This window comes from Rhinatrema bivittatum, chromosome 17 (assembly GCF_901001135.1).
Source record: "Rhinatrema bivittatum chromosome 17, aRhiBiv1.1, whole genome shotgun sequence".
NCBI classification, from domain to species: domain Eukaryota; kingdom Metazoa; phylum Chordata; class Amphibia; order Gymnophiona; family Rhinatrematidae; genus Rhinatrema; species Rhinatrema bivittatum.
This window is the reverse complement of record NC_042631.1, coordinates 451317-478759: the sequence shown is the minus strand read 5'-3', so window position 1 is coordinate 478759 and position 27443 is coordinate 451317. Positions and strand designations below refer to the sequence as shown.

At 47.0% G+C, this 27443-nt stretch overlaps 2 protein-coding genes across 3 annotated transcripts; both read left to right on the top strand.

Annotated features, from left to right (window-relative positions):
• Window positions 1–198: 198 nt before the first annotated feature.
• On the top strand, window positions 199–22518 carry LOC115079223 (histone-lysine N-methyltransferase PRDM9-like). 2 transcript variants are annotated; one of them, XM_029582512.1, is made up of 4 exons: window positions 199–443; window positions 1031–1293; window positions 6846–6902; window positions 22381–22518. In XM_029582512.1, the coding sequence occupies exons 1-4, from the start codon at window positions 398–400 to the stop codon at window positions 22411–22413; spliced, it is 399 nt and encodes a 132-aa protein (XP_029438372.1). In that variant the 5' UTR covers window positions 199–397; the 3' UTR covers window positions 22414–22518. The 2 variants fall into 2 exon arrangements, with proteins under 2 accessions (XP_029438372.1, XP_029438373.1); XM_029582513.1 differs by lacking the exons at window positions 6846–6902; window positions 22381–22518 and adding an exon at window positions 12680–12813 and having other exon boundaries at window positions 200–443.
• Window positions 22519–22524: 6 nt separating this feature from the next.
• ZNF408 (zinc finger protein 408) lies at window positions 22525–27443 on the top strand. Its single transcript, XM_029582511.1, has one exon. It carries the CDS (start codon window positions 22669–22671, stop codon window positions 24739–24741), a length of 2073 nt encoding a protein of 690 aa, XP_029438371.1. The 5' UTR covers window positions 22525–22668; the 3' UTR covers window positions 24742–27443.

The window sequence follows — 27443 nt, the reverse complement described above, 5'->3', positions numbered from 1 at the left end:
CCACTGAACCTGAACCATTGCTTAGTTAAGGCAGAGTTGCATAATTAAATCCAAATTGAGGGACTTGTAGCATCATCCTGTCAGCGTAGCAAGACAGCGTAAGAGCCGCGATTAAAACCCATGGCGCCAAGTCTGTTGAATGCCATACAAGCCGTTTTGTGCAGCTTAGGTAAGGCCGGAGATGCGATTGCCCCTGACAGTAACTCTTGGCCGAGTACCGAGGCATCGCGATGATGTGATGGGGCGGCCGGGGGAACTCGGGTTCCGGACACAGTTTCCGGGGGACACTTAACGCCTTGCTCCTTTGCGGTCTCGGAGGAGAGCATTACCCGGAAATTGTTCTCTCCCCACCCGTAGCAGCAGGGAGCTGAGCCCGTCGCTCTCTTACCTAGCAGCAATGCTGGATCTCAGCACAGGAGAGGCCCCCAAGGAGCAGGAGCTTTGTGAGTGACGTCTGCCTTCCTACAGCTCCTGCACCCTCCACACCATCCTGCACCCTAACCAAGCCACCAACCCATCTGCCTTCTCACTTGCCATCCCCACACAAACCATCCCTCACTTATTGCCTCCTATCCTACCCATCCCCCTCACGGATTGGGACTACCCTTACTGGTCTCCTGCTCCCCTTCCATTCAACCTGCCAGGATATTTTTCTAATAGCATTATTATATTTTCTTTTTCTGTGCATTCATTTAGTGTTTTATACCCACAAGTAGAATTTATATTCCATCATGTTTGTGTAGAGAGGTGAGTGTGCACACGTGTAATCCTGTGTGTTGAAAGAGTGTGCTCGCATCAATGAGTGTGTGTGTGTGTGTGTGTGTGTGTGTGTGGAGAGATGAGTGACTTCTGTTTATGAAGGAAGATGGGATGAAGGATAGGAAATAGTAGTGTTAATATGTGTGTACACACAAACATTTGTCTCCTTTGGGAAGAAGGACATGACAGGGTATGGTAGCCTGAAGGAGAAAAAGTGACTGCCAGGAGCTACCGGTAAATTCCTCATAGCATCTTTGTTTCTCTCCTGCAGTGTGCGAGCAGTGCCAGGATCTCCTCTCCAAACATTGCCCTATTCATGGCTTTCCTGTGCTCGTTGATGACCCAACAATGCAAGCTGGATGTCGCTGCCTCGACCTCTGCAGTTTGCCCAGGGGCCTGGCCCTGGGACCGTCGCTGAACCAGGACAGCAGCATGGGCGTCTGGTGTGTAGGGCAGGGTCTGCAGGAGGGAGCTCTTTTTGGGCCCATGGGAGGAGATCCAGAGTCTGAAGATACAAGAGCAAACACTGGGAAGGTATATTTCCCATCCAAAAATGGGACATGGTCTCTAATGTTTCAAGATGCTGGGATACTGATAAACAGTGAGAGGCTAAGATGTTGCACAGTGCTTGTATTCAAAGTTACTAACACCTAAAGTTGTGCACAAACATCAGAATCTCTGTAAATGTACTAGTATCAGAAAAGTGTTTCTCTGGGCCAGCTCAGCAACAGTGCTGCATGCTGCTATATAAACAAACCTGGGTTTCCCGGCTCAGACCTCTGCTCCCCAAGTTGAGTTAGGGATGCTGCAGAGGCAGCATTCACAACCCCTGATGTGAGAGCAGGCCAAGGACTGTCACTGGGTGGAGATATACAATAGGGAAGTTGTGAAGGAAACTTCATGGCAGCACTTCCCAACTCTGGTTTCTACTGTGGTGAAAGACAAAAGGAGCAGAAAGAAATTGCTGGGTCAAAAGAAAAAGATCTCTCTCAGTGGTTTCAAACTGAGGTATAATGACAATTCCTTTTCATACCCCAGATCAGTCCAGAGACATGGGTTTTGCCTCCCTACCAGCAGATGGAGACAGAGAAGAAAAGCATTACTGACACTGCCACAAATCCTAGTGTGCCCACCTTCAATTCTTCAGTATTTCTCTGTCTCCAGCTGATGGCAGAGGTGCAAACCTACAGTCTGGTGTTAAAAAAACAAAAGAGAAGAGCATTCCTCCAGGGAGGTGTAATGTACCTGGTTGAGGCACATGAGCAGGGGGTTGGTGATCCTTTTGGAGCTTGTCTTTGATTCTGTGGAGGACCAGTAGATAACTGGTGGTCCAGTTTCCTCTCTGTCCTGGATAGGCCTTCCTCCCCAGCAGTGCCCTCAGTAAGGGAAGTATACTTTTTGATTAAAGTTGTTTTAAAAAAATAAATTAAAAAAAAAAAAAAAAAAAAAGGAAGTGAAGTGTAGGCTGAGCGGGAGGTCAGCGACAGGAGGATAGGCAATGGCTGACTTGATGGAGGTTCAGGGATCTCTGCACAGTCTGTGAGTGTCCTATCGGTGGGGGGCCACTAGTAGGAAAGCCAGCAGAGTGTGCAGTGGGACTCAAATGGCACCAACAGACTCGTAGCACAAGCTGCTGCTCCTGCAAGACTGACTGTGGCATGCATTTGTATCAGGTGTGTGTCTGCGGGAGAGGGCAGTTCTGGTGGGACCTGAACAGCAACACAAGAAAAACAAGTGACTTGCTCGATGAGAATATGCACAGTGACCATTTCGGCAACTTTGGGAACGGCGGCTATTTTGTCCACGTGCGCAGGGAAAAGCAATGACCCAGGGGAGAGAAGGGATTCCCCCTCCTTTATTCCCGCTGTACAAAGTCCCGTGGAGACTCAAGACGTCTCGAATGGTGAGGCGATCTCCTGGAGGGAAATTCTGAAGACTCGCAGGTATTCTCTTCCTTTCTGGCCAGGAAGGCAGCAGGGGAGAAGCGCTCTCACATTCACAGTTGCCCACGGCCTCAAAGGTGCCTAGAATGGATCCTCTGAGGGGGTCTGGGGGTATCCTGTGGACGCTGGGTCTGAAAATTCAGCCTGGCAATTCGATAAGGGACTCAGACTCCGATGGGCTAGACAGTCCGGCAGAGATGATCCCAGAAGAGCCGGATCAAGATCTTTTAGATCCAGAGGCAGTGCCAGTGGCTGAAAGAGATGATCCTAAAGTGGTCTGGCTGTTCAGAAAGGAAGAATTGCGGCTGTTAATCCCGCATGTGCTGACAGAGCTATGGATTAAGCTACCACAAGAGGAGTGTGAGGATGACCAAGCAGGCTTCACTCTCATGGAGTCAGAAAACATGCTGAGTCCAGGCTTTCGAAAGTAATATTCACTTTATTCACACAATGCTAAGAATCACCGCCTACCTTTGCAGTATTCAGCTTAGACACAGGGTTGAAGACTGTCTGGCATCTGGACAGTGTACCTTACTGCCTTCTGGCTTGGACAGGATAGTTTAACAGGAGCTGCCTCTCCTGAAGACATAGGGGCCTCCTGAACGCAGCTGGGCTTACACTTTTATCTTTGCCCCAGCTGGTCCTGCTCACAGAGCAGGAAAAGAGTTAAAGGGGAATTGGATTCAGACAGCAACCAACAAAGACTCTGACTTTTATGGTCTGGGGAAACAAATAAGCATGGGGGTAACTTGCTGGTGCGGCAGTTACTACCCTTTGGGGCGGATTTTAAAAGGAGCGCGAATAGCCTACTTTTGTTTGCGCTCCAGGCGCAAACAAAAGTACGCTGGATTTTAGTAGATACGCGCGGAGCCGCGCGTATCTGCTAAAAACCTGGATCGGCGCGCGCAAGGCTATGGATTTTGTATAGCCGGCGCGCGCCGAGCCGCGCAGCCTACCCCCGTTCCCTCCGAGGCCGCTCCGAAATCGGAGCGGCCTCGGAGGGAACTTTCCTTTGCCCTCCCCTCACCTTCCCCTCCCTTCCCCTACCTAACCCACCCGCCCGGCCCTGTCTAAACCCCCCCCCTTACCTTTGTCGGGGGATTTACGCCTCCCAGAGGGAGGCGTAAATCCCCGCGCGTCAGCGGGCCTCCTGCACGCCGGGACGCGACCTGGGGGCGGGTCCAGAGGGCGCGGCCACGCCCCTGGGCCCGCCCCCGGAACGCTCCCGACACGCCCCGAAAACGCCGCGCGGTTTGGGCCCGCCCCGACACGCCCCCCCGACACGCCCCCTCCGAAAACCCCGGGACTTACGCGAGTCCCGGGGCTCTGCGCGCGCCGGTAGGCCTATGTAAAATAGGCTTACCGGCGCGCAGGGCCCTGCTCGCGTAAATCCGCCCGGTTTTGGGCGGATTTACGCGAGCAGGGCTCTGAAAATCTGCCCCATTGCCAATAAGCCTGATACTTTTGATGCAACTCCAACATTGCTCTCTGCTTCAATGGCAAGAGGTATCGGGGAAATTGGATTCAACAGCAATCAATTGAGGGTCCTGACTCTTACAGTCTGAGAAACTGAGAAGTATGGGAGTGACCTATACGGTGTGGCGGGTGCTGCCGTAGACTTGCTTTTGTTTTGTCCAAGGTTGTACGGTCGAACAGTGCAGATTCTTTTGGACAATGCAACGGTGGTGGCTTATATCAGTCGTTGGGGGCATCAAGATTCAAATGATCACTCAGGAGCTGTTTCACTGGGTGGAGCAACATTTGACGGCATCTCATATCGCTGGGGTGGCCAACATTTAGGCGGACTTTCTCAGTCAACAGGGGTTGTACCCTGGAGAGTAGGAGTTGGTAGAGGACACAGTGCTTCTCATTCGGGCCAGGTAAGCTGTTGCCCAGTTGGATTTGATGGCTTTGGGGAAGAAAGCCAAGGCACACAGTTTATTCAGTCATAGAGGGAGAGTGTGAGGCAAAGGGAATCAATGCTGTGGTCCAGAGTGGCCACCAGGGCTCCTCCTGTACATTTTCCCTCCATGGCCCCTGGTGGGAAGAGTGTTACGCTGGATAGAGAGACATCGGGCAAAGTGATTCTCGTGGCACTGGAGTGGCCACGTTGACCGTGGTTTGCAGATGTAATAAATCTGGCAATAGATGCGCTGCTAAGGTTCGGGAATCTTCAGAAGTTGCTACATCAGGGCCCCATCTTCTTGGATCAGGCAGATTGTTTCTGTCTTGTGGCCTGGCTTTCAAAAGGAAATGTTTGAGACGGAAGGGATATTCCAAGGAGGTTATTACCACTTTGCTGCAGACTAGAAGACTTTACACTTCCTTGGCTTATATTAGTGTGTGGAGAGTGATCGAGACCTGGTGTCTTGGGGAGAGCACAGAGCTTACTCAAGCTTTGGTTTCAAATATTTTGGCATTTTTGCAAAGGGTTCTGGAGAAGGGACTGGCCTTTAATTCCCTTTGCATGCAGGTAGTAGCTTTAGGCTGTTTTTGTGGTAAAGTGCAGACCCTGGCTCTGTTATCACATCCAGATGTGGTTCAGTTCCTTTGGGAGGTGAAGAATTTGCATCTTCCAATGAGAAAGGTGTGGCCTTTGTGAAACCTTAATTTGGTGCTGCGGGTGCTCTGTGGAGCTCCATTTGAACTGTTAAAGCGCGCATCCCTAAATGATCTTACCTTGAAAGTAATTTTTTTAATGGCTATTTGTTTTGCCAGAAGGATTCAGGAGCTTCAGGCCTATATCATGTAGGGACCCTTTTCTGCAGATTTCAGAGGCAGGGGTATTATTACGTACGGTGCCTTCTTTTCTGCCGAAGGTAGTCTCTACTTTTCATCACAGTCAGACGATGGAGCTTCTCGCTTTTCCAAATTTGGATTTGGCAACGCCTCATGCAAAAGAGCTTCATTTGTTGGACTTTCGGGCATTATTGAGGTATCTCAAGATTACCAACAGTCTTCAGAAGTTGGATCGCTTGTATGTTCTATGGAATGGACCAAAGAAAGTGAGTGAGGCTTCCAAGGCTACTATCATGCGATGGCTAAAGAAGGCAATTGGTTCAGCGTAGATTTGCAGGGGTTGACTGGTTCCGGAGGGACTTCGGGCCCAGGAAGCCTCGTGGTATCCCCACAGGAGATCTGTCAGAGCAGCTACTTGGGCTTCGCTACACACTTCATCAGACGTTACCAGCTGGATGCCCGGGCACCAGACTCTGCTGTTTTGGGGAGAGTGAACTTCGAATGGGTCTTTCATATTCCCACCCAATTTAGGAGAGCATGGGTACATCACATGTGTCTGGACTGATCTGGGGTACGAACAGGAAAGGAAAATTGGTTTTTACCTGCTAATTTTTTCTCCTGGAATATGTCCAGTCCAGAACCCTGCCCTCGTTTTCAGTTGCTGGTTGGAAAGTTCTATGCTTTGTCGGAAGGGCTCCATTTCAAAGAGGGTCCTATCTTTCTCCTGCTCAGTGTAAAAGAGTAGTGGAAGTTAGTATTTTCAGTTAAGTTTCATCGTGGCTGGATACAGGTTATACTGAGGGATTGCGGGTGGCACCCTAGTAGTATCAGTAAAGCTTTTCTTCTCTGACTTCATCTGCTGGTTGGAAGGCAAAACCAATGCACCTTCACTGATCTGTGGTATTCCAGGAACAAAAATTAGCAGCTAAGAACCAATTTTCCTATCTTTTTTTTCATTTCAACCTGGTATGATCTCTGTCGGGGCAATTTAGGGGGCTTCCCACCAACTCTTACTCTTACCTCTATCCCCCAGCTTTTATTGGTTCTTATTTCCACCCTGATAGCTGACGGGAAGTATCCAAAGATCCAGGTTCTGGGTAGCAAAAGACCTGGAAACTATTTTCTTATTTCTCTCTTTCCCTGGGCTCTGCCTCATACAGATAAAACATAGCAAGAAATGTAGTACAGTCCCCAGCTCTTACCTGAGAGCAGGGTGCAGCTTCACACTGAGCTTAGTGACTGGCCAGCAAGAAACAGTGCAGTAGTCCTCTCCTCTCTCTCTACCACCCTGGAGGCTGTAAGTGCTTCTTATCCCCAGTCCAACGAACAGGACCCTGGTCACCGACAGGGGGCACTCATTGAGCAGAACTGTAACATCAGCCTTTTTTGCCTTTTTTCTTTAAGCAAACTCAGATTGGTATCTGGACAGGCACTTCCACTCTTCCTAGGACCTTCAGCTGGGTAAGGTAAGGAGGCAGCATTCTGTGGGGAAAAGGAGCAGATTTCATTTTATTTCTAATGTTCAAAAGGTTTGCATAATGGAGTGTGGGGTTTTGCTTAGAAAACGAGCACATTTTGAGGAGCTGTTGTGATATGAGATCTACACAAGTAATTTATTCTGTAGAATTTTTCTAGATGATTTTATGCACTGGTTCCCTGTATGTACCCAGATCAGTCCAGACCGTGGGTTGAACCTCCCGTCCAGCAGATGGAGACAGACCAAAACTGTAAGGGTATCCTATAACAGGACAGAGCCTATCCTGCATCCCTTCAGTATTTGTCTGTCTCCAGCAGATGCAGGCAGCTCACCCTGCGGTTCCCTGGTTTTCTTCCTTAGCCTTTGCCCTGTGGGGTTCTCTTACTCTATTTCTGTCAAGATCAAGCAAGTATTATTGTTCTCTTAAATTAAGTTTATAAAAAAAAAAAAAAAAGTTTGGCAAAGTTTGAACAGGCTCTGTTTTCTTCAGGAGACAGCACTGTCTCCTCGCTCTTGGGGAGCCTAGGGGGGGCCTTGCCCCTTGTGTGATACAGCCTAGGCTCCTTATTCCCGGTGAACCTTTGCTCTGGGGCAATACTGGTGGTCCAGTCACTCCCCCTAGACAGCTGCCTCTCTCCCGGGACGTTTCATTCCCTTGCATTGCAAAGTTGGAAAAAAAAAAGGATTAAAGTGAGTCTTGTGGCACTATATATAAACTGCCTGAGGACCGCCCGAAACAGTCGAGAGCCTTCTTTCCGACACGTACTCGCTTCGGGGTCAGCGAAGATATAATCTTCGGGCGCGAGGGGCCTTCTCTGGAGGAAATCCCTCCAGATCTCAGTCCTTTCGGGGCCGCCGCAACTTCCGAGATGATACCCCACAATGTTCCGCCGCCAAGCGCTCTCTGCTTCCCTTCAGTATTTCTCTGACTCCAGCAAATGAAAGATGGCAGAACCTACGGTTCCTGGCAAAGTCTGGGAAGATTGACTGGTTTCTTCTTTCACTTTCTTTGCTTTTTATTATACTCCAAGTATACTATATCTACTGGTGAACCGGTAGATATAGTATACTTGGATTTTCAGAAGGCGTTTGACAAAGTTCCTCATGAGAGGCTTCTAGGAAAAGTAAAAAAGTCATGGGATAGGTGGCGATGTCCTTTCGTGGATTGCAAACTGGCTAAAAGACAGAAAACAGAGAGTAGGATTAAATGGGCAATTTTCTCAGTGGAAGGGAGTGGACAGTGGAGTGCCTCAGGGATCTGTATTGGGACCCTTACTGTTCAATATATTTATAAATGATCTGGAAAGAAATACGACGAGTGAGATAATCAAATTTGCAGATGACACAAAATTGTTCAGAGTAGTTAAATCACAAGCAGATTGTGATAAATTGCAGGAAGACCTTGTGAGACTGGAAAATTGGGCATCCAAATGGCAGATGAAATTTAATGTGGATAAGTGCAAGGTGATGCATATAGGGAAAAATAACCCATGCTATAATTACACAATGTTGGGTTCCATATTAGGTGCTACAACCCAGAAAGAGATCTAGGTGTCATAGTGGATAACACATTGAAATCGTCGGCTCAATGTGCTGCGGCAGTCAAAAAAGCAAACAGAATGTTGGGAATTATTAGAAAAGGAATGGTGAATAAAACAGAAAATGTCATAATGCCTCTGTATCGCTCCATGGTGAGACCGCACCTTGAATACTGTGAACAATTCTGGTCACCGCATCTCAAAAAAGATATAATTGCGATGGAGAAGGTACAGAGAAGGGCTACCAAAATGATAAGGGAAATGGAACAACTCCCCTATGAGGAAAGACTAAAGAGGTTAGGACTTTTCAGCTTGGAGAAGAGACGACTGAGGGGGGATATGATAGAGGTGTTTAAAATCATGAGAGGTCTAGAACGGGTAGATGTGAATCGGTTATTTACTCTTTCGGATAGTAGAAAGACTAGGGGACACTCCATGAAGTTAGCATGGGGCACATTTAAAACTAATCGGAGAAAGTTCTTTTTTACTCAGCGCACAATTAAACTCTGGAATTTGTTGCCAGAGAATGTGGTTAGTGCAGTTAGTATAGCTGTGTTTAAAAAAGGATTGGATAAGTTCTTGGAGGAGAAGTCCATTACCTGCTATTAAGTTCACTTAGAGAATAGCCACTGCCATTAGTAATGGTTACATGGAATAGACTTAGTTTTTGGGTACTTGCCAGGTTCTTATCGCCTAGATTGGCCACTGTTGGAAACAGGATGCTGGGCTTGATGGACCCTTGGTCTGACCCAGTATGGCATTTTCTTATGATCAATTGTAAAAAATATAACCAAGTGTTTAAAAAAAAAAAGAAAGGAACAGTTCAGAGATCAGTTCAGGCAATTTTAAACTCTTGCCTAAGATTACTTTTCTGGGGTAAGTTTTTCAGTTCTTTTTCTATCCTCTTTTGCAGATCAAATTGATTTTTCCTGATTTAAGTGGAATTGGGAGATTTCTGGCGTGCATGCTGGTGGCCCAGCCTCTCCCCCATTACGACGCCTTACTGCTGCCCTGCCCTGAGAGGTCGTTTCCTCGGGGCAGTATTAATAGAGACACGCAATACCTCTATTTAAACATTTACTGGCAGTTGTTGCACTCCCGATCGGAGGCTCTGTTTGGTTTACTCTCTTACCCACTCTTTCATACTGCAAGCTCTAGTCCGGCAACATGCCATGCCCGATCAGATGTAGTGCCTGTGGAGAGCCGGGATCGCGGCTCTCCCGTGAAGGCATATGCGCGCAATGCCTCCCTGATGGAGAGGGTTCTTCGCGCTCGATGGGGCAGGTGAGCTCACGCTCTCAGGCGCGTCTGCCTGCAAGGCTGACCCCGTTTCTGTCCAGCGCGGGAACGGCGGCCATCCCTACCTGGACAACTGGCTCATCTGGGCAAAGTCACGAGAGCTATGTCAGCGAGCGGTCGAGCAGGTCTTGCACCTTCTCCACTCTCTTGGATGGGTCGTCAATTTTGCCAAGAGCAGCCTCACACCTTCTCAAATGCTCGACTTTTTGGGATCCTGTTTCGATACCAAAGTGGGCAAAGTCTTCCTCCGGCAGGATCGGGCTCGGTCTCTCATGACCCAGGTACAACGCTTCCAAAGCCTTGAACTCCCCCCAGCTTGGGACTATCTTCAAGTCTTGGGCACTCTGGCCTCGACTGTAGACTTGGTGCCGTGGGCCTTTGCACATATGCGTCCTCTTCAGAGGGCGTTACTTTCCCATTGGAAGCCAGTGCCTCAGGAGTTCCAAGCCCTCCTCCCGCTGCCAGATATCGCCAGGGACAGCCTAGGTTGGTGGCTCCACCTCGAACACTTAATGCAGGGAGTGGATCTGGAGATCCCACAGTGGGTCATCGGCACCACGGATGCCAGCCTAATGGGCTGGGGAGCAGTGTGCCAAATGCAGTCTGCTCAGGGATGGTGGACGGCGGTCCAAGCGACATGGCCGATCAATCATATAGAGACCAGAGCGGTTCGTCTAGCATTGCAGACTTTCTTACCACTGGTCCAGCGTCAAGCAATAAGGATACTCCGACAACGCGACCATGGTGGCGTATATCAACCGCCAAGGGGGAATGAAGAGCCAACATGTGTCTCTGGAGACGGACAGGTTGATGGCATGGGCGGAGATTCATCTCTCTCGCCTAGCAGCGTCCCACATTGCAGGAGTGGACAATGTTCAAGCAGACTTCTTGAGCCGACAACATATAGATCCAGGGGAGTGGGAATTGTCTGATGAGGCAGCAGCACTTCTATTCAACCGGTGGGGAACCCCACACCTGGATCTCATGGCCACTCTAAGAAACGCAAAGCCTCTGCGCTTCTTCAGCCGCAGAAGGGAACACAGTGCAGAGGGCGTGGATGCCCTAGTCCTCCCATGGCCACGAAACCTTCTCTATGTATTCCCACCATGGCCACTGGTCGGCAAAGTAATTCGGAGAATAGAAATTCACCAAGGACCAGTCATACTAGTGGCGCCGGAATGGCAAGAAGACCATGGTTTGCAGACTTGGTCAATCTGGTGGAGGATGGCCCTCTCCACCTGGGACATCTACCGAACCTCCTATGGCAAGGTCCAGTATTTTTCGACCGGGCAGATCACTTCTGTCTTGCGGCCTGGCTTTTGAACGGTGGAGGTTAAGAAGACTAGGTTTACCTGGAGGGTGTGATTTCCACACTGCTCCAGGCCCGGAAGACCTCTACTTCCATTTCCTACGTCCGGGTTTGGAAAGTTTTCAAGGCCTGGTGTGTATCCATAGACATATCTCCACGTCATCCATAGCTCAAGTGCTATCCTTTTTTGCAGCGAGGCCTCGAGAAGGGATTGGCCTACAAGTCCTTGTGAGTACAAGTGGCGGCCCTTGGTTCTCTTGTTTGTCAAGAGGGAGTTCCTCTTTCTTCGCATCCCGACATTGTCTGTTTTTTAAGAGGGGTAAAGCATGTAAAACCACCAGTCCACTCCTTGTGTCCTTTTTGGAGTCTAAACTTGGTTCTTCGAGTCCTGGTCAGCCCGCCGTTCAAGAGAGCAACCCTCAAGAACCTCACTCTGAAGACAGTTTTTCTAGTGTCTATTTGCTCTGCCTGCAGAATTTCAGAACTCCAAGCTCTATCATGCAAAGAGCCCTACCTCCGTTTCATGAATTCGGGAGTGTCCTTGAGTACAGTACCATCTTTTCTGCCTAAAGTGGTCTCAGTGTTCCATCTCAATCAATCCGTAGAGCTTCCGTCCTTCCCTGATGAAGGTCCGGCGTCAAGCGAGTTCTCATTCGCTATTTGGAGGTCACTAATGATTTTCGTTTGTCTGACCATATTTTTGTCCTGTGGAGCGGTCCCAAGAAAGGGAACAAGGCTTCAAAAACCACTATTGCTCGCTGGTTGAAGGACGCAATTTCTTCCGCGTATATTGGTGTCAGTGGGAGTCCTCCAGATGGAATTAAAGCGCACTCACTATGTGCTGAAGCAGCTTCCTGGGCTGAGAGTGAGGCAGTCTCGCCGCAGGAGATATGCAGAGCAGCTGCTTGGAAGTTGCTCCACCCTTTTGCAAGACACTATCGCTTGAATGTACAATCACTGGAATTTGGCGTCTTTGGCGCCCAGGTCATTCGAGCCGGGCTATCCGGGGCCCACCCTATGTAGGGAAGCTTTGGTACATCCCACCGTCTGGACTGATCCGGGTACGTACAGGGAAAAGAAAATTATTTCCTACCTGCTAATTTTCGTTCCTGTAGTACCACGGATCAGTCCAGACACCCTCCCTAAGATTGTATGGGATTGGGATAATATTCAGCTTAAATGCTTAACTTCACAGAATGGTTGGTGGTTACCACCTGATTCCTTTTGCAAGTTTTTTCTTCAAAAAAAAATTTATTTTTTTTTGTGGCTTTGTTGCTTATCGCTGTTGGCACGTCTAGTACATAATTCAAGTTTCCTTGATCCATCCAGAATAGTTTTGCTTTTTGCTTTGATATTCTTAATACTGAAGGGAAGCAGAGGGCGCATCACCTTATAAGAGGCCACCCTTCGAGTTTTGCTCTGACTCCCTCTGCTGGAAGGGAGACACAACCCACTGTCTGGACTGATCCGTGGTACTAGCAGGTAGGAAATAATTTTATTTTCTTGTTGAATCTTAACAAGATACTACGTTGAATAAACTTACAGAGAAACCTTCTTGGAGTGGTGCTGGAGTTAGCAGATGATAATGGCCACTTTTTTTTTTGCTGTTTTGCAGTGCTGTAAAGAAAGCAAAGAGTGTTGAGGAACAAAATGTGAGCCACTTGCAGCTGAGTGGACATCTTTACCTACAGGTCTGCAAATCCATCCAGCCTGGGACAGAGGTGCTGCTGGGGACAATGGAATGCAGAGTGAGCTCAGCACATGCAGATGGCAGAGGCTGGCCACAAATGGAGCTAGGCTCAGTCTCTCCACAGCAGCGCACGAGGGATTCTGCACCCACAGGTATCGCACTGCACTGACTCTTCAGCCCCCATTTCTTTTATTATGGTTTTTAAGCCAGCAGTTTCTTCTTCCTCCTTTTGGGGCTTCAGCTCAGTTGGAGCTAGGGCTGGGCTTTTTCTTCTGTTCTTTATCCTAGGGACCATGTACCAGGGATCTTGCATCAGGCCAAGATCACTCCTCCCCCTGCTGACCTGGGGATTGAAGTGAGCACCTTCCACATGGCAGAGCATAGCACTGAATCTGAGCTGCCAGGCTGGCCTAGTCTCTATTTCTTTAAAGAGCCAAGCTCTCCACAGCTTGGTAGATCAGTTTATCACTGCACAGGACTCAACCCTGCTGCTAGCTGAGTGATCTGATTGGGCAATCTTTCCATATCAGAAGTGAGGGTCCTCTCTGGAGTGACAGCCCAAACATGTCGCCACTGTACAGGAAAACACAGCCCTCATCCAGGGTCTGCAGTGTCGGGGGGTAGGGGATAGTGATCAATGCCAGGGCTACCCACTGTGAAAGCCGTGCACATGCACAGAGCAGTGAAGTCAGAAGCTGCAGGGCCACCCAGTGCAGTCTGAAGCATCGCTGGCCAAAATAGAGAAAAGACCACAGGCTACTCACATCATAGGAATTGCTAAGGAAGGCTTGCCACCCCAAATTTAGCTGCCTAATCCGATGTTGCAATAAGCTGATCATCCACATGAGCCGGCAGCAGGAGCAGCTGCAGCATTTGAGCGACAGTCTCCTGTTGCCATGGGCCCAGTCTCTTGATAAGAGCAGTGAGATTTCGCATCTCCTGCCACAAGACCGGTCCCATAATAGTAGATGACGTTACACAAATGCTGCTTCAGTCGCTGGCTCACGTGGGGAGGAGGAAGAATCCTGACTGCACTAAGCTGTGCTTGCAGAGTCCCATCCCTTGGAGGGGGAAAGGGCAGAGGAAGGAGGGAGAGAGTGAGAAGAGCCTCTAGAGGAAAGAGGTTGAAAGGTGAAAAAGCTGAGGTGAAGAAAGGATGGAAGAATCTCAGAGGGAGGGAGAGAGATGATGAGAAGAGGGAAAAGCTAAATTCCTGTCTGTACCCAGATCCGTCCAGACTCCTGGGTTTTGTTCCCCTGCCAGCAGATAGAGGCAGATAAAGTTTTATTGAAACTGCTATATAATATAGTGTGCCACCTGCATTCCCTCAGGATTTTTCTGTCTCCTGCAGATGGCAGATAGTGCAAAACCTGCAATCTGGAAAAAAAAAGAAAATGGAAGGAGAAGATTTAGAAGATTTCAAAGGGAATCTCCTGGGGAGCTGTAAGGTCCTGGTGGCGCTATCCTCTCTGGTTGAGGCGGATGAACAGGGGCTTGGTGACCCTTCCTTTAGCTCACCACAGATAAGGCCAAATTTTCAAAGGCCTACATATGCAAATAATAGTGGTTACACATGGGTCCGGGCCCTATGCGCGTTGTGTGCATTTTCTAAAGGGCCCGGCTGTATGAGTAACCATCAATATGCATACAAAAGGGGGCGAGCTGGGGGCTGTGGTCTGGGCAGGACGAAGACCAGTCGGGGCAGCGGCCATTACTTGCCGGCAGCTGTCATGCACGCACGGACATTGGATTTTATAATATACGCGTGCCATAAAATCGGCACGTCCAAGTGTGTGTGTGCCGGGAACCGTGTGCACATGGACATGTGGGCGGTCTTTTTAAAATGGACCCCATACTGTGGGGCTAACATCTGGTGGTCCAGATCCCTCAGCCCTCACGAGGGCTGATGATCTTGTCCACTCTAGCAAGGACACAGAGAAGTATTTTGTCTTCTCTTATTTTGCTTGGTAAAGTTTAAAAAAATAAAGTGGTGGTTCTTTGTTTCCTTTTCCTGCCGGGGAGTCGCTGCATAGATCGGGGATCCAGGACAGGTGACCAGGGGGTAGTGGTGCAACAGGTAGGTCTCTCAGGGTGAGTAACTTGTGGCGCTGAAACTGGAGGTAGAGCTTCTGACTCTCATCATGCATTCAGTGCCATGCTGCTTGCTTTCCTATGCAGGCCTGCAGGGGGTTGCATTTGCGGCTCAACGGACAAAATTTATGCGCCAGGTATGCTGCTGGTGGGGAGGGCGCGTGGAAGGGCCCTCCCCTCATGATAGCTCTGCATCTTTGGTATTCCACACCAGAACTGCTGCCAGGGTCTCTCCCCAGCAAGAGGGGGGGGATGGCAGCCATTTTGGATACTGCCACCCAGTCGGCTACGCAGTCTCCTGCGGCTTCGGGCGAGCCCGAGCTTTCTACACCGTGCCTGTCCCTGGCTGCAATGGGTCTTGGGATGGATCAGGACAGTTTTGATGGGAAGGATTTCCCTCTGGATGTGGGGCCTGCAGGGGTTGGATGCTCTCAGGATTCCGATGACTCTCAGGCTTTTTCTTCTGAGTTTGTTCTCCTGATGCACAAGGCCTTTCTGGCCAGGAAAGCATTAGGGGGACATGATGGCTTACGGCCTTGAGTCCCGCGAGGATCCAAAGCGTGAGTAAATCTAGTCCTCCTAAGAGAGAGTGTGCTGAGAGAGTTTGGGGTACCTTGGGCCTGGCTTCAGGCTCTTGTGATCTGTATGGTGATACGGATGAGTTGGAGGATCTGCAGGAGGCCCCAGGGGTGATCCCTGGGGAGAATCCATTGCAGGTTGTGCTAGACTTGATCGATGATCTGCAGGAGGTTCCTGTGGCTGAAGGGGGTGATCACAAGATGGTTTGTCTTTTTCGCAGACAAGCTCTGGCTGTTGATTCTACAGGTTCTCCAAGAGCTTGGAATCATGGTGCCGCAGAAAGAGTCTGACTTGGAGGTCGCAGATCTGGTTTTGGATGATCTGAGAGGGCTGGCTAAGGTGTTTCCCTTTCACAAATCAATGAAGAAGCTGGTGGTCAGGGAGTAGGATACTCCTGAATCAGGACTGAGAGTTGGAAGAGCTATGGCAAAGTTCTGTCTTCTACCGGAGGTCACCTTGGAGTTGTTGTCTCTGCCCAAAGTGCATGCTTCAGTGTTGCGTGTCATCCAGGGGCGATCCGGGTAACTATAGACCAGTGAGCCTGACTTCAGTGTGGGGAAAAATAGTGGAAACTATTCTCAAGATCAAAATTGTAGAACATATAGAAAGACATGGTTTAATGGGACACAGTCAGCATGGGAAGTCTTGCCTAACAAATCTGCTTCATTTTTATGAAGGGGTTAATAAACATGTGGATAAAGGTGAACCGGTAGAAGCCTCTCATGAGGGACAAAGTCCCTCATGAGAGGCTTCTAAGAAAACTAAAAAGTCATGGGATAGGAGGCGATGTCCTTTCGTGGATTACAAACTGGTTAAAAGCCTTCTTTGTAAATAAGTAGAGCTTGCTACCTAGCTAGCCACATGTTCAGTTGATTGTTCTTTCTCTTCAAATACCATGTATGGTACCTTGTTCTCTCCTTCCTGTTACCATGTTACAAACAGTTACCATGTTATAATGTAAAATAAGCAAGTCTTGTCTTATTTGTTTTGAGTTACATGTAAACCGATATGATATCTCGATCGAATGTCAGTATATAAAAACAATAAATAAATAAATAAAATAAATAAAATAAAAACAGAGAGTAGGATTAAATGGTCAATTTTCTCAGTGGAAAAGGGTAAACAGTGGAGTGCCTCAGGGATCTGTACTTGAACCGGTGCTTTTCAATATATTTATAAATGATCTGGAAAGGAATACGACGAGTGAGGTTATCAAATTTGCGGATGATACAAAATTATTCAGAGTAGTTAAATCACAAGCAGATTGTGATACATTACAGGAGGACCTTGCAAGACTGGAAGATTGGGCATCCAAATGGCAGATGAAATTTAATGTGGATAAGTGCAAGGTGTTGCATATAGGGAAAAATAACCCTTGCTGTAGTTACACGATGTTAGGTTCCATATTAGGAGCTACCATCCAGGAAAAAGATCTAGGCGTCATAGTGGATAATACTTTAAAATCGTCGGCTCAGTGTACTGCAGCAGTCAAAAAAGCAAACAGAATGTTAGGAATTATTAGGAAGGGAGTATGGAAGGTCTTGAAGACCTGCTGTATGGGTCAAGATGTGCAGGCATTGCAAGCTACAGTTTCCCATATTTTGACCTTCCTGCAGGATGGTTTAGTCAGAGATTTGGGCTTTAATTCTCTGAGGGTGCAGGTAGCAGCCCTCAGCTGTCTATGCAGTAAAGAACAGGGTTGTTCCCTGTCCACGCATCCGGATGTTGTATGCTTTCTTCATGGGACAAAGAACTTGCAGTCGCCAGTGAGGAAGGTGTGTTCGTCTTGGAATCTGAATCTAGTGCTTATGACTTTGTCTGGGTCTGTTTGAACCATTGAGGAGAGCAACTTTGAAGGATTTAACTCTTAAGGTGGTTTTTCTGGTGGCCATTTGTTCAGAAAGGAGGATTTTGGAGCTACAGGCTTTATCATGCTGAGATGCGTTTTTGCAGATTTTTGTCATTGCACACATGCCCTCCTTTCTGCCAAAGTGTCGGGGGTCCATGGAACTACCTGCATTCCTCTGTCCCTCAGGGAGCTGAGGCTTTTGGATGTCCAGTGGGAGTTGCTATGATATCTGAAGGTCACTAATCATTTTCGCCCTTCCAAAGAAGGGACATTAAGCTTGCAAAGCTATGATTGTGTGTTGGCTCAAGCAGACGATCAGTTCAGCATATATTTCTAAGGGTCAGCTGGTGCCTGAAGGTTTAAGGACTCATTTGACCAGCAGGTGACACAGGACATTTACAGGGCAGCAACATGGAGTTCACTGCACACGTTCGCCTGATACTATTATTTGTATGTCAGAGCTTTGACTATGGTTGGTTTTGGTGAGAGTGTTCAGCGAGCAAGACTCTCCAGGTCCCACCCAATTTAGTGGGCTTAGGCACATCCCAGGAGTCTGACTGGTCTGGGTTTGTACAGGGAAAGGAAAATTTGGTTCTTACCTGCTAATTTTCGTTCCTGTAGTACCACGGATCAGTCCAGAGATCTGCCCATGGTATGAGGGGAGTTGCTTGCTCGGTTTGTCTGTTGGTTTGTTATTATGAAGTTACTGCAGAGTTGTTAGCTGATCACTTTGCTGTTTACACTTTTCTCGAGTTTCTTTCCCAGCATCACAACCCTCATGTTTGTGGGGAATCGGGTGGGCTGTTCAACTTAGTTGCTTGGTTTGGCATCTTGACTTGGATATAGTTTCATACTGAGGACATGCAAGTGGCACACTGCTGGCAGGGATACAAAACCCAGGAGTCTGGACTGATCTGTGGTACTACAGGAATGAAAATTAGAAAGGTAAGAACTCATTTTCTTATAGTGACTCACTAAGGGGTGAACAGAAGAATCTCTAGAGGCACAGGAATGGTGGGGGGAAAGCTGAAGTAAAGAGGGAAAGGGGGAGAGAGGAAGAAAGGGGAAGAATATCTAGAGGGAGGGAGGGAAGAGCCTCTGGAGTGCACAAAGGGGTGAAAAGTGGGGAAAGAGCCAAGATAGTAAGGGAAAGGGGAGGAAAAGCTGAGGAAGTAAGGGAAGGGAATGAGAAGTGGGGGTAAAGAACCGAGGTAGTAAGGTTGCAGGTTTCCTGATGGAAACCATCCCGTCTGCCAGTAGCCTAAATAGAGAAGAGGCTGCGGGTCGCTAGCAGACCCCATCCTACTGGCATCCTAAGTGGAATGGAGGCCAATCTTGTGATCCCAACCCAATGGAGGCCAAAGTGAAGAGGCGGGCCCAGGGAGAGCAAGCAGAAGAAAAGAGGGTGAAGCCCTTGTGTGTGAGAGAGCACATGCTTGTGTGTATATGTGAGGGAGCACCTGAGAGAGGTTGTGGTAGTGTGAGCGAGAGATAGCATGTGTCTGTGTGAGAAGGAGCGTGTGTGTGAGAGAGCACGTACTTGTGTGTATATGTGAGGGAGCACCTGAGAGAGGTTGTGGTAGTGTGAGCGAGAGATAGCATGTGTGTGTGTGTGTGTGTGTGTGTGTGAGAGAGCACGTGCTTGTGTGTATATGTGAGGGAGCACCTGAGAGAGGTTGTGGTAGTGTGAGCGAGAGATAGCATGTGTCTGTGTGAGAGCGTGTGTGTGTGTGTGTGTGAGGGAGCATGAATATGTATATGACAGAGAGAAAGTGAGTGTATGTAAGAAGAGAGAGGAAGAAATTTATGTGCCCTCCCACACCTACTAATTCACAACAATCTCAAAAGTTCACAGGTATGGAGAGTGGGAGGTTTGTTTATTTATTTATTTTATATGCATGTTAGTTTTAATTCTTGGGTGTTATTTGATGTGTCTGCTGTTTTGAAATATTTACTAGTGTTTGGCAAATTTTACAAACAATTTATATGAGTTTTTTTTAATTTTTGGACATTTATTCTTCAGCTGTTTTGAAATATGTATTTTTGTTATTAATATGGTTTTATTATGATGTATATATTTTTTTATTTTGTTTGTCTCATGAGGAATGGTGATGTTTCTGTTTTTCCATTGTTGCAATGCATATAGAGACTGGCTTGTTGCGGTTTCAATTCAGTTTGTCTGTGCTCTCTGTTTGTACTTTATGGTCTCTTTTTTGTGTATTTGGTCAGGTTCTATTTGTGTTCTGCATGTGTGAATGAGGTAAGGGATTCTGTTAGTGTGTAGGGATTTATAGCAGCCAGGCTCGTGCCTTCCTAAAAGGAGGTGTATTGGTATTTTAGGATCTGCTGTAATAATTGCAGTGTTATTTTTTTCTTAGCTAAGATTGTTATTGTTTTAGTACTGGCAGTTAGTGCTGATTTAGTATGGAGGTTTATGATCTTGTAATTGCTTACTCATGACATTCTGAGGGTCAAGCCCACATCCAACATGCAATACAATAGGCCTAATAACTTATGGGTATTTTACAGGGTTTTCTGGTTGGCACCACAGCAATGCATTTAAATATAATATACATGTTGTAAGTGATATTTTTACCTCAGAAATCTGTATTGCAAATGTTGTTCTTGCAAAATCTGTTATAAATGTATACTTTTTAAGTGTGTAAGTTTTATATAGAGAGCAGAGGGGTTAGGGTGGGGGCTTTAAAGTTTGCCTAGGGCATCTAATACCCTTACACTGGTCATGAGTTCCACAGGAGAGGGGTGTGGGCCCAGGTAAGGAGGAGTGTCAGATTTTAAAGGAAGATTAATGAACGGGGGGACAGCGGGGGGAGGCAGCAGAAAAGCTAGCACCAGTCCTGAGAGTATTGTGTACTGGATCTGGATAGGCACAGCAGCGTGTGTGTGTGTGTTAGTATGCAGGTGTATGGTCATGTTTATCATTGTGTTAGCATGAAGGTACATAAGCATACGGGTATGTGTGTCATTAGTTCTCAACCCAGACCTTGAGACATACATAGCCAGTCATGTTTTCAGGATATCTACAATAAACATGCATGAGATAGATTTGCATGAACTGCCGTAGTAGTAAAAGCTTTTTTAAACACATCTGAAGCAGAAAGCCTGCGAGGAAGTCAGTTGGACCTTTAGAAGATCGAAGGGTTAAAGGGGCACTTAGAGAAGATAAGGCCATCGCGGAAAGATTAAACGATTTCTTTGCTTCAGTGTTTACTGAAGAGGATGTTGGGGAGATACCCGTTCCAGAGAAGGTTTTCATAGGTAATGATTCAGATGGAATGAACCAAATCACGGGGAACCTAGAAGATGTGGCAGGCCTGATGATTGATAAACTGAAAAGTAGTAAATCACCTGGACCGGATGGTATACACCCCAGGGTTCTGAAGGAACTAAAAAATGATATTTCAGTTCTATTAATTAAAATTTATAACCAATCATTAAAATTGTCCATTGTACCTGAAAACTGGAGGGTGGCCAGTGTAACCCCAATATTTAAAAAGGGATCCAGGAAACTACAGACCAGTTGGCCTGACTTCAGTGTTGAGAAAAATAGTGGAAAGAGTTCTAAAGATCAAAATCACAGAACATATAGAAAGAAATGGTTTAATGGAACAAAGTCAGCATGGCTTTACCCAAGGCAAGTCTTGCCTCACAAATCTGCTTCACTTTTTTGAAGGGGGTTAATAAACATGTGGATAAAGGTGAACCAGTAGATGTAGTATATGTGGATTTTCAGAAGGCGTTTGACAAAGTCCCTTATGAGAGGCTTCTAAGAAAACTAAAAAGTCATGGGATAGGTGGCGATGGCCTTTCATGGATTACAAACTGGTTAAAAGACAGGAAACAGAGAGTAGGATTAAATGGGCAATTTTCTCAATGGAAAAGGGTAAACAGTGGAGTGCCTCAGGGACCCGTGCTTTTCAATTTATTTATAAATTATCTGGAAAGGAATACGACGAGTGAGGTTATCAAATTTGCAGATGATACAAAATTATTCAGAGCAGTTAAATCACAAGCAGATTGTGATACATTAGAGGAGGACCTTACAAGACTGGAAGATTGGGCATCCAAATGGCAGATGAAATTTAATGTGGATAAGTGCAAGGTGATGCATATAGGGAAAATAACTGATGCTATAGTTACACGATGTTAGGTTCCATATTAGGAGCTACCACCCAGGAAAAAGATCTAGGCATCATAGTGGATAACACATTGAAATCGTCGGTTCAGTGTGCTGCGGCAGTCAAAAAAGCAAACAGAATGTTAGGAATTATTAGAAAGGGAATGGTGAATAAAACGGAGGATGTCATAATGCCTCTGTATCGCTCCATGGTGAGACTGCATACAATACAATTCTGGTTGCCACATCTCAAGAACCATATAGTTATGATGGAGAAAGTACAGAGAAGGGCGACAAATGATAAAAGGGGATGGAACTGTTGCTTTATGAGGAAAGACTAAAGAGGTTAGGACTTTTCAGCTTGGAGAAGAGACGACTGAGGGGGGATATGATAGAGGTGTTTAAAATCATGAGAGATCTAGAACGGGTAGATGTGAATCGGTTATTTACTCTTTCGGATAGTAGAAAGACTAGGGGGCATTCCATGAAGTTAGCATGGGGCACATTTAAAACTAATCGGAGAAAGTTCTTTTTTACTCAACGCACAATTAAACTCTGGGATGTGGTTAGTGCAGTTAGTGTAGCTGGGTGTGAAAAAGGTTTGGACAAGTTCTTGGAGAAGTCCGTTACCTGCTATTAATCAAGTTGACTTAAAAAATAGCCACTTCTAGCATCAGTAGCATGGGATATACTTAGTGTTTGGTTACTTGCCAGGTACTTGTAGCCTGGTTTGGCCTCTGTTGGAAACAGGATGCTGGGGTTGATGGACCCTTGGTCTGATCCAGTATGGCTATTTCTTATGTTCTTATGCAAACCTATCTCATGCATATTCATTGTGAATATTCTTAAAACTTGATTGGCTCTTTGCTTTGAGGACTGGGTTGAGAACCACTGGCATAAGTGACTCTCTGGATGTCTGAGTTCTTGCATTTATTCAATAACTAATAACTCTACTCTGATTCTTCTCAGCTATCCCTGATGATACTGATACCATGGAGATGATAGAAAGTGAACCCAGTGCAGATCATAATGCCCCAAATGTCTTTAGACAAAAAGAGATGCCTACAAAATACTCCAGACGACTGCAGCTGAAGAGGGAGAAGCACCCTGGCTCTATGATGGAGGTTGAAAAACAAGCACAAGTGAACCAGAACCCCAGGACGCAGAAAATGCATAGGAAAGAAACCCAGGACATTTCATACACCAGACCCACAGCAAGCCAGCAGTATAACCAGGGAGTTGGAACCCTTGAGCACCATGCCACTCACCAGGAGATTCACAGAGCAAGATGCCACAAAGATCATGTCTTCTAATGCAAGATCCGTGGAACTAAAAGCCACAAGTAACACAGAATCCAGCAAGAGACCTACAAAGCAGGAAGTTTCAAGCAACATGGAATCCAGCAACAGGCCCAGGGAGCTAGAAACTGCAGAGAACATGGTAGCTAATGGGAAACTGAAGGAACCAGAAGCTGGGAATAATGTTGCATCCAGCAGAAAAAGCACAGATGAGGAAGCAGGGAACAGAATATCAAACAAATGGTTAGCCGGGGAACCGGAAGCTGGGAGCAACCCATCACCCAACAGGAGATTCGGGGAGCCAGAAGAAGTCAACAAGAGGCCTACAGCGCTAGAAGCCATAAGAAATGGGAGACCTAGAGTGCTTAGTGAAATAGGCGCACAACAAGAGGATATAGGTACAAACACAAGCACTGAAAAGGCTGATGAATTAAACAGCACCATCACTGAAGGAGAGGGGAGATTGGCTACTGGCAGCATACTGCTGAGTGCCCCGTTTCCTGAGAAGCAGCACAAGGTCCACAGGCTGATGAATGAGTTACACCAGTGCTTACCAGAAGGAAGGATCATAACTAGACAGGAGCTGACCAATGAGCAAAAGTCATTGGGAATGGAAAGCCATAAGAAGCCAAAAGGAAATGTTGTAGAAAACTCTTCTGAGCCAGAGTCAGAAGTCTTACACAAGAAGGAAATATTGAAAGTTGAAGAGAGCAAGGTGCTGATGTGTACATCCCAAGTCCAGCAGGAGCTGTCCTCTGGGTGTGCCAAGAGGAAGCTGTTTGTCTATCACAGTGCTGGTCAGAGCAGTACCAGCAAGCGAAAATATCATTGCCAGGATTGTGGAAAAGCTTTTTCTCAACTGTGCCACCTAAAGAAGCACAGCTTCACTCACAGTGGGCACAAGCCCTTCCTGTGTACTGAATGTGGCAAGAGCTACACCTCTGAGGAGAGTTTCAAAGCCCATATGCTTCTCCACCGCGGTGTACGCCCCTACCAGTGTCGGCAGTGTGATAAAGCTTATGGTACTAAGCGGGACCTGCGAGAGCATGAAGTATTGCATAGCGGCCAGCGCCCATTCCAGTGCGATGAGTGTGGCAAGGCTTTTGCCCGTCGACCATCTCTCCGTATCCACAAAAAGATTCACCAGGTGAAGGTGCAGATGCCAGAGAACAATAAAGTATACAAGTGTACGATCTGTGAGCGGGACCTGGCCAACCCCAGCTCCTTGCGCAATCATATGAGACTACACACGGGAGAGAAGCCCTACATCTGCCCCTACTGTGGCAAAGATTTCCGTCAGAAGAGCAACTTGCGGGGGCACTTGCGCCTGCACACAGGGGAAAAGCCGTACAAATGCCAGTTCTGTAGTGACGCCTTCCCCCAGATGCCAGAGCTGAGGCGGCACCTGATCTCTCACACAGGTGAGGCCCACCTGTGCACCATCTGTGGTAAAGAGCTGAAGGACCCACATACACTGCGAGCCCATGAGCGCCTGCATACTGGGGAGCGTCCCTTCAAGTGTGAGCAGTGTGGAAAGGCATACCCACTGGCCACCAAACTGCGCCGGCACCAGAAGTCTCATCTGCAGGAGAAACCCTACAGGTGCAAGCAGTGTGGCCTGGGCTTTGCTCTCATGCAAAGCCTAAGTCGCCACCAGCAAGTCCACAAAGGCAGAGAAGCCAGCGAGGTAGCAGAGGCTGAGTCCACTCTCAGCTGCGATGCCTCTGAGATATATAGGCTCCCAAAGAAAACTATGTTTAGAAAGCGAAAGGAGCCTGGGAGCGAAACCCCTGCCCCAGAGCCCTCCCTAGTTCTGGTGCACAGTGAGACCATGCACGAGGCAGATGATGTGGTAAGTACTGACAGCCAGGTGCAATTAAATGATGAAGCCATTGAGATAACCCTCTCTGAGAATACAGACAAATATATCATTGTGCACAACGAGGAGTCCCCCAGTCGTATGCTCATCATCCAGGACGGTGTCAGCTTCAGTACTGTAGCGGAGGTGGTGGAGGTGGAGTCTGTAACATAACGCTTACTTGATAACCCCACAGTTTTGCCATCTAATGCTGCTCCTGTTTCAGTTCCTTTCCCCGCTGGAGTTGGTGAAACCAGTATGCCAGTCTCAGGATAACACCATGTAAAACCTATTTTAAGATATGCTGGTATGAATATATTGTAGGCCAGGAAGAGAGCTGAGCTTTTTCTTATTAGTGCAGTGCACAAGAGTATATAGGAAGAGACTAAGGGCCAAGAAGGTGATGCAGCAGTTACCGCAGGCAAAATCATTAAGATCTTCCTTTTTCAGTATGAATTGTATTTGAGTCTTGGGACATTGGTATTAAACATTTCATAAAACTGCTTCTTCTTCGCTGCTCCCAGCACAGTGAATCTAAAGGGTGCAGCAATCTGTGCAACATGCAAAGAATGGATATAACATGAACTGCTGGAGCTAGGACGCCAGGAAGGCTGCTATTAAAAGGCAAAAACATTGCAATTAATGCACATCTTTAATTCTAGACAAGTATAAAATAAGTGAAATAAAATATAACACAAGAAGGGACATCAAGACCCTGAAGAGGAAGCAACAGCCCTGAAACAAGCACATTTTTGTTCTCAGGTATCTAATTTGTCACAGCGTAGCCTTGTCATCACAGTCTTCCACCCAAGCAGATCTACACACTATGTCAGGACCTGTGAGGTTGGGAATCTCCTCTCCTGTTTCAACTCTGCGTGGATCAGTTCTCACAAAGACAGAAGAGGTGGATGATGTTTGCCACCGTGTGATGATATAGGTTGTATTGTTTGTACCCAGAGAGCATTCACGTCTTCACTACACTTTATAGCTAATACACTGAGGATTGTTGGGATCAAAGCACAGACTGGGAGATATTTCAATTTAATGCGAAATGGACAAGTATCAGGATGCTATGGGATGTGAGTTCAGAATGTAGGGCTGATTTCTAATCCCAGGAATAGGTGTGATGGTTGGGTTGGACAGAAAGGAAAGACCTGTAGTGGTTTTGATCTTTGTTGTGTGAGAACTAATGCCAGCGTAATAACTATTTAGAGCAGAGGTGCATACAAACCTGGCCTTCAGATTATCTACAATGAATATTTGCATGCATTTGGTCAGAATACAGGCTAAATTGCATAAGCCTGTTTATCTGGGGAAAAAAAAACCAGATTGGCTTACAGCCTTTAAGGACCAGAGTGGTTCTGCCTTGGTCTCCTCTAGATGGTGCCTCATGAAGGGTCAGCTGCTTACAAATGAGACTTCTGTTTTATAACACAGAGGTAATTGCAACAGGATTAAAGCAAAGACAAGACAGCTGGTAAAAAAAAAACCCAAAACAGAACTGGCCCATCCATTCTACCCAGCAAAGGGTTTAGGGTTGATGGTGCCACCCTGTGCCACTTAGCCCAGTGCTTCCTTATCATCCTACAGATCCTTTGTGTTTTTCCCAGGCCTTTCTGAATGTTGATACTGGTTTTGTCTCTAGGAGGGCATTCCTATCAGAGTACAATATCTTTCTTAATGGATGTAATGAAATCTGTAGCCATTAGTCCAAGAGATTCATCTCTTTTGCTGTGCTTTTTGAGCAATAAAGATTGTAGCTCTTTCAGCTAAGTGAGCCCCAGGACTTTCAGTAGTTTTATATTTCAGAAGGTGGCTTCCTCATAGAATCAGCATGAGATTGCTAGGAAGGAAGAACGGTGCCTGCTGAAGGAAAGAGTTAGGAACCGAAGGGGCAGAGAATGAAGGAAACGTGAGAAAAGGAACAAAGCATGGAGGAGAGACCTGCAGAGGAGAACAAGGCATAAAAGATGACAAGTATGTCAGGCGAGAAGGAAAAAGGAGAGGACTGTAATAAGGAGAATAGGTGGTTGATGATCATTTTGATTTAACATTTTCTACCAAGACAGATAACTTGCAGGGATTATTCAAACACATTACAATTTTACATTAGCCAAAAGTAGGAGGATCATAAGCTGGGAGGGAAAGTTACGATGAGGGGGAGAGCAGAGAAGACAGAAATGAAGGTAAGGAAGGAGAGAGATGGTGAGGAAAGAAGCTGTGAAGAAAAATGTTAGACAAGGCAGTAGCAAGGAAGAGAGGGAGAAGGTTTAGGAAAGGGCAAACATCGCAATGATAAGAGGAAGCTGATACTATGATCTTGCAAGCCAAGCAAGTCTGATGCTCAAGTGGCAAGTGCTACACAAACACAACCCACCCAGTTTCATAGCCAAGACTGGGCTGAGGACGTCAGGGTCATTGTCTGAAGGTGACATCTTGCAGCTGGCTGCAGGGCACCCAGCCCAGGACGTCACTGAAAGGACCGGATTAGGGATGGTGAGGGCCAGGGATATAAAAAAGGGGAAAAATCCCAGGGCAATTGTAATTAAAGGCTCATGGTGCCAGCGCTAGGCCTGTTTTCAACTGGGTACAGAAAAGCAGGAGGCAACAGCTGGGTCACAATAAGAATGTAATCTTTCTCTGTGGACAAGCAAGACTATATCAGCCACACAAACGGGTTATGGAAGATGATGGTGCTGACCCGAACTGTGCGCTTACGGAGCTCGGAGAGCCCTAGACGTCTTTTCGGAGCATGCATGTGTCTTCCTATGCTGCCGTCCCATGCAAGTCTTCTACCCAAGCAAAAGGACCCTTTGTTCTTGCTGAAGTTGCATCTTTAAAAAAATTATCTTAAGTAAAAGAACTCGAGCAATATA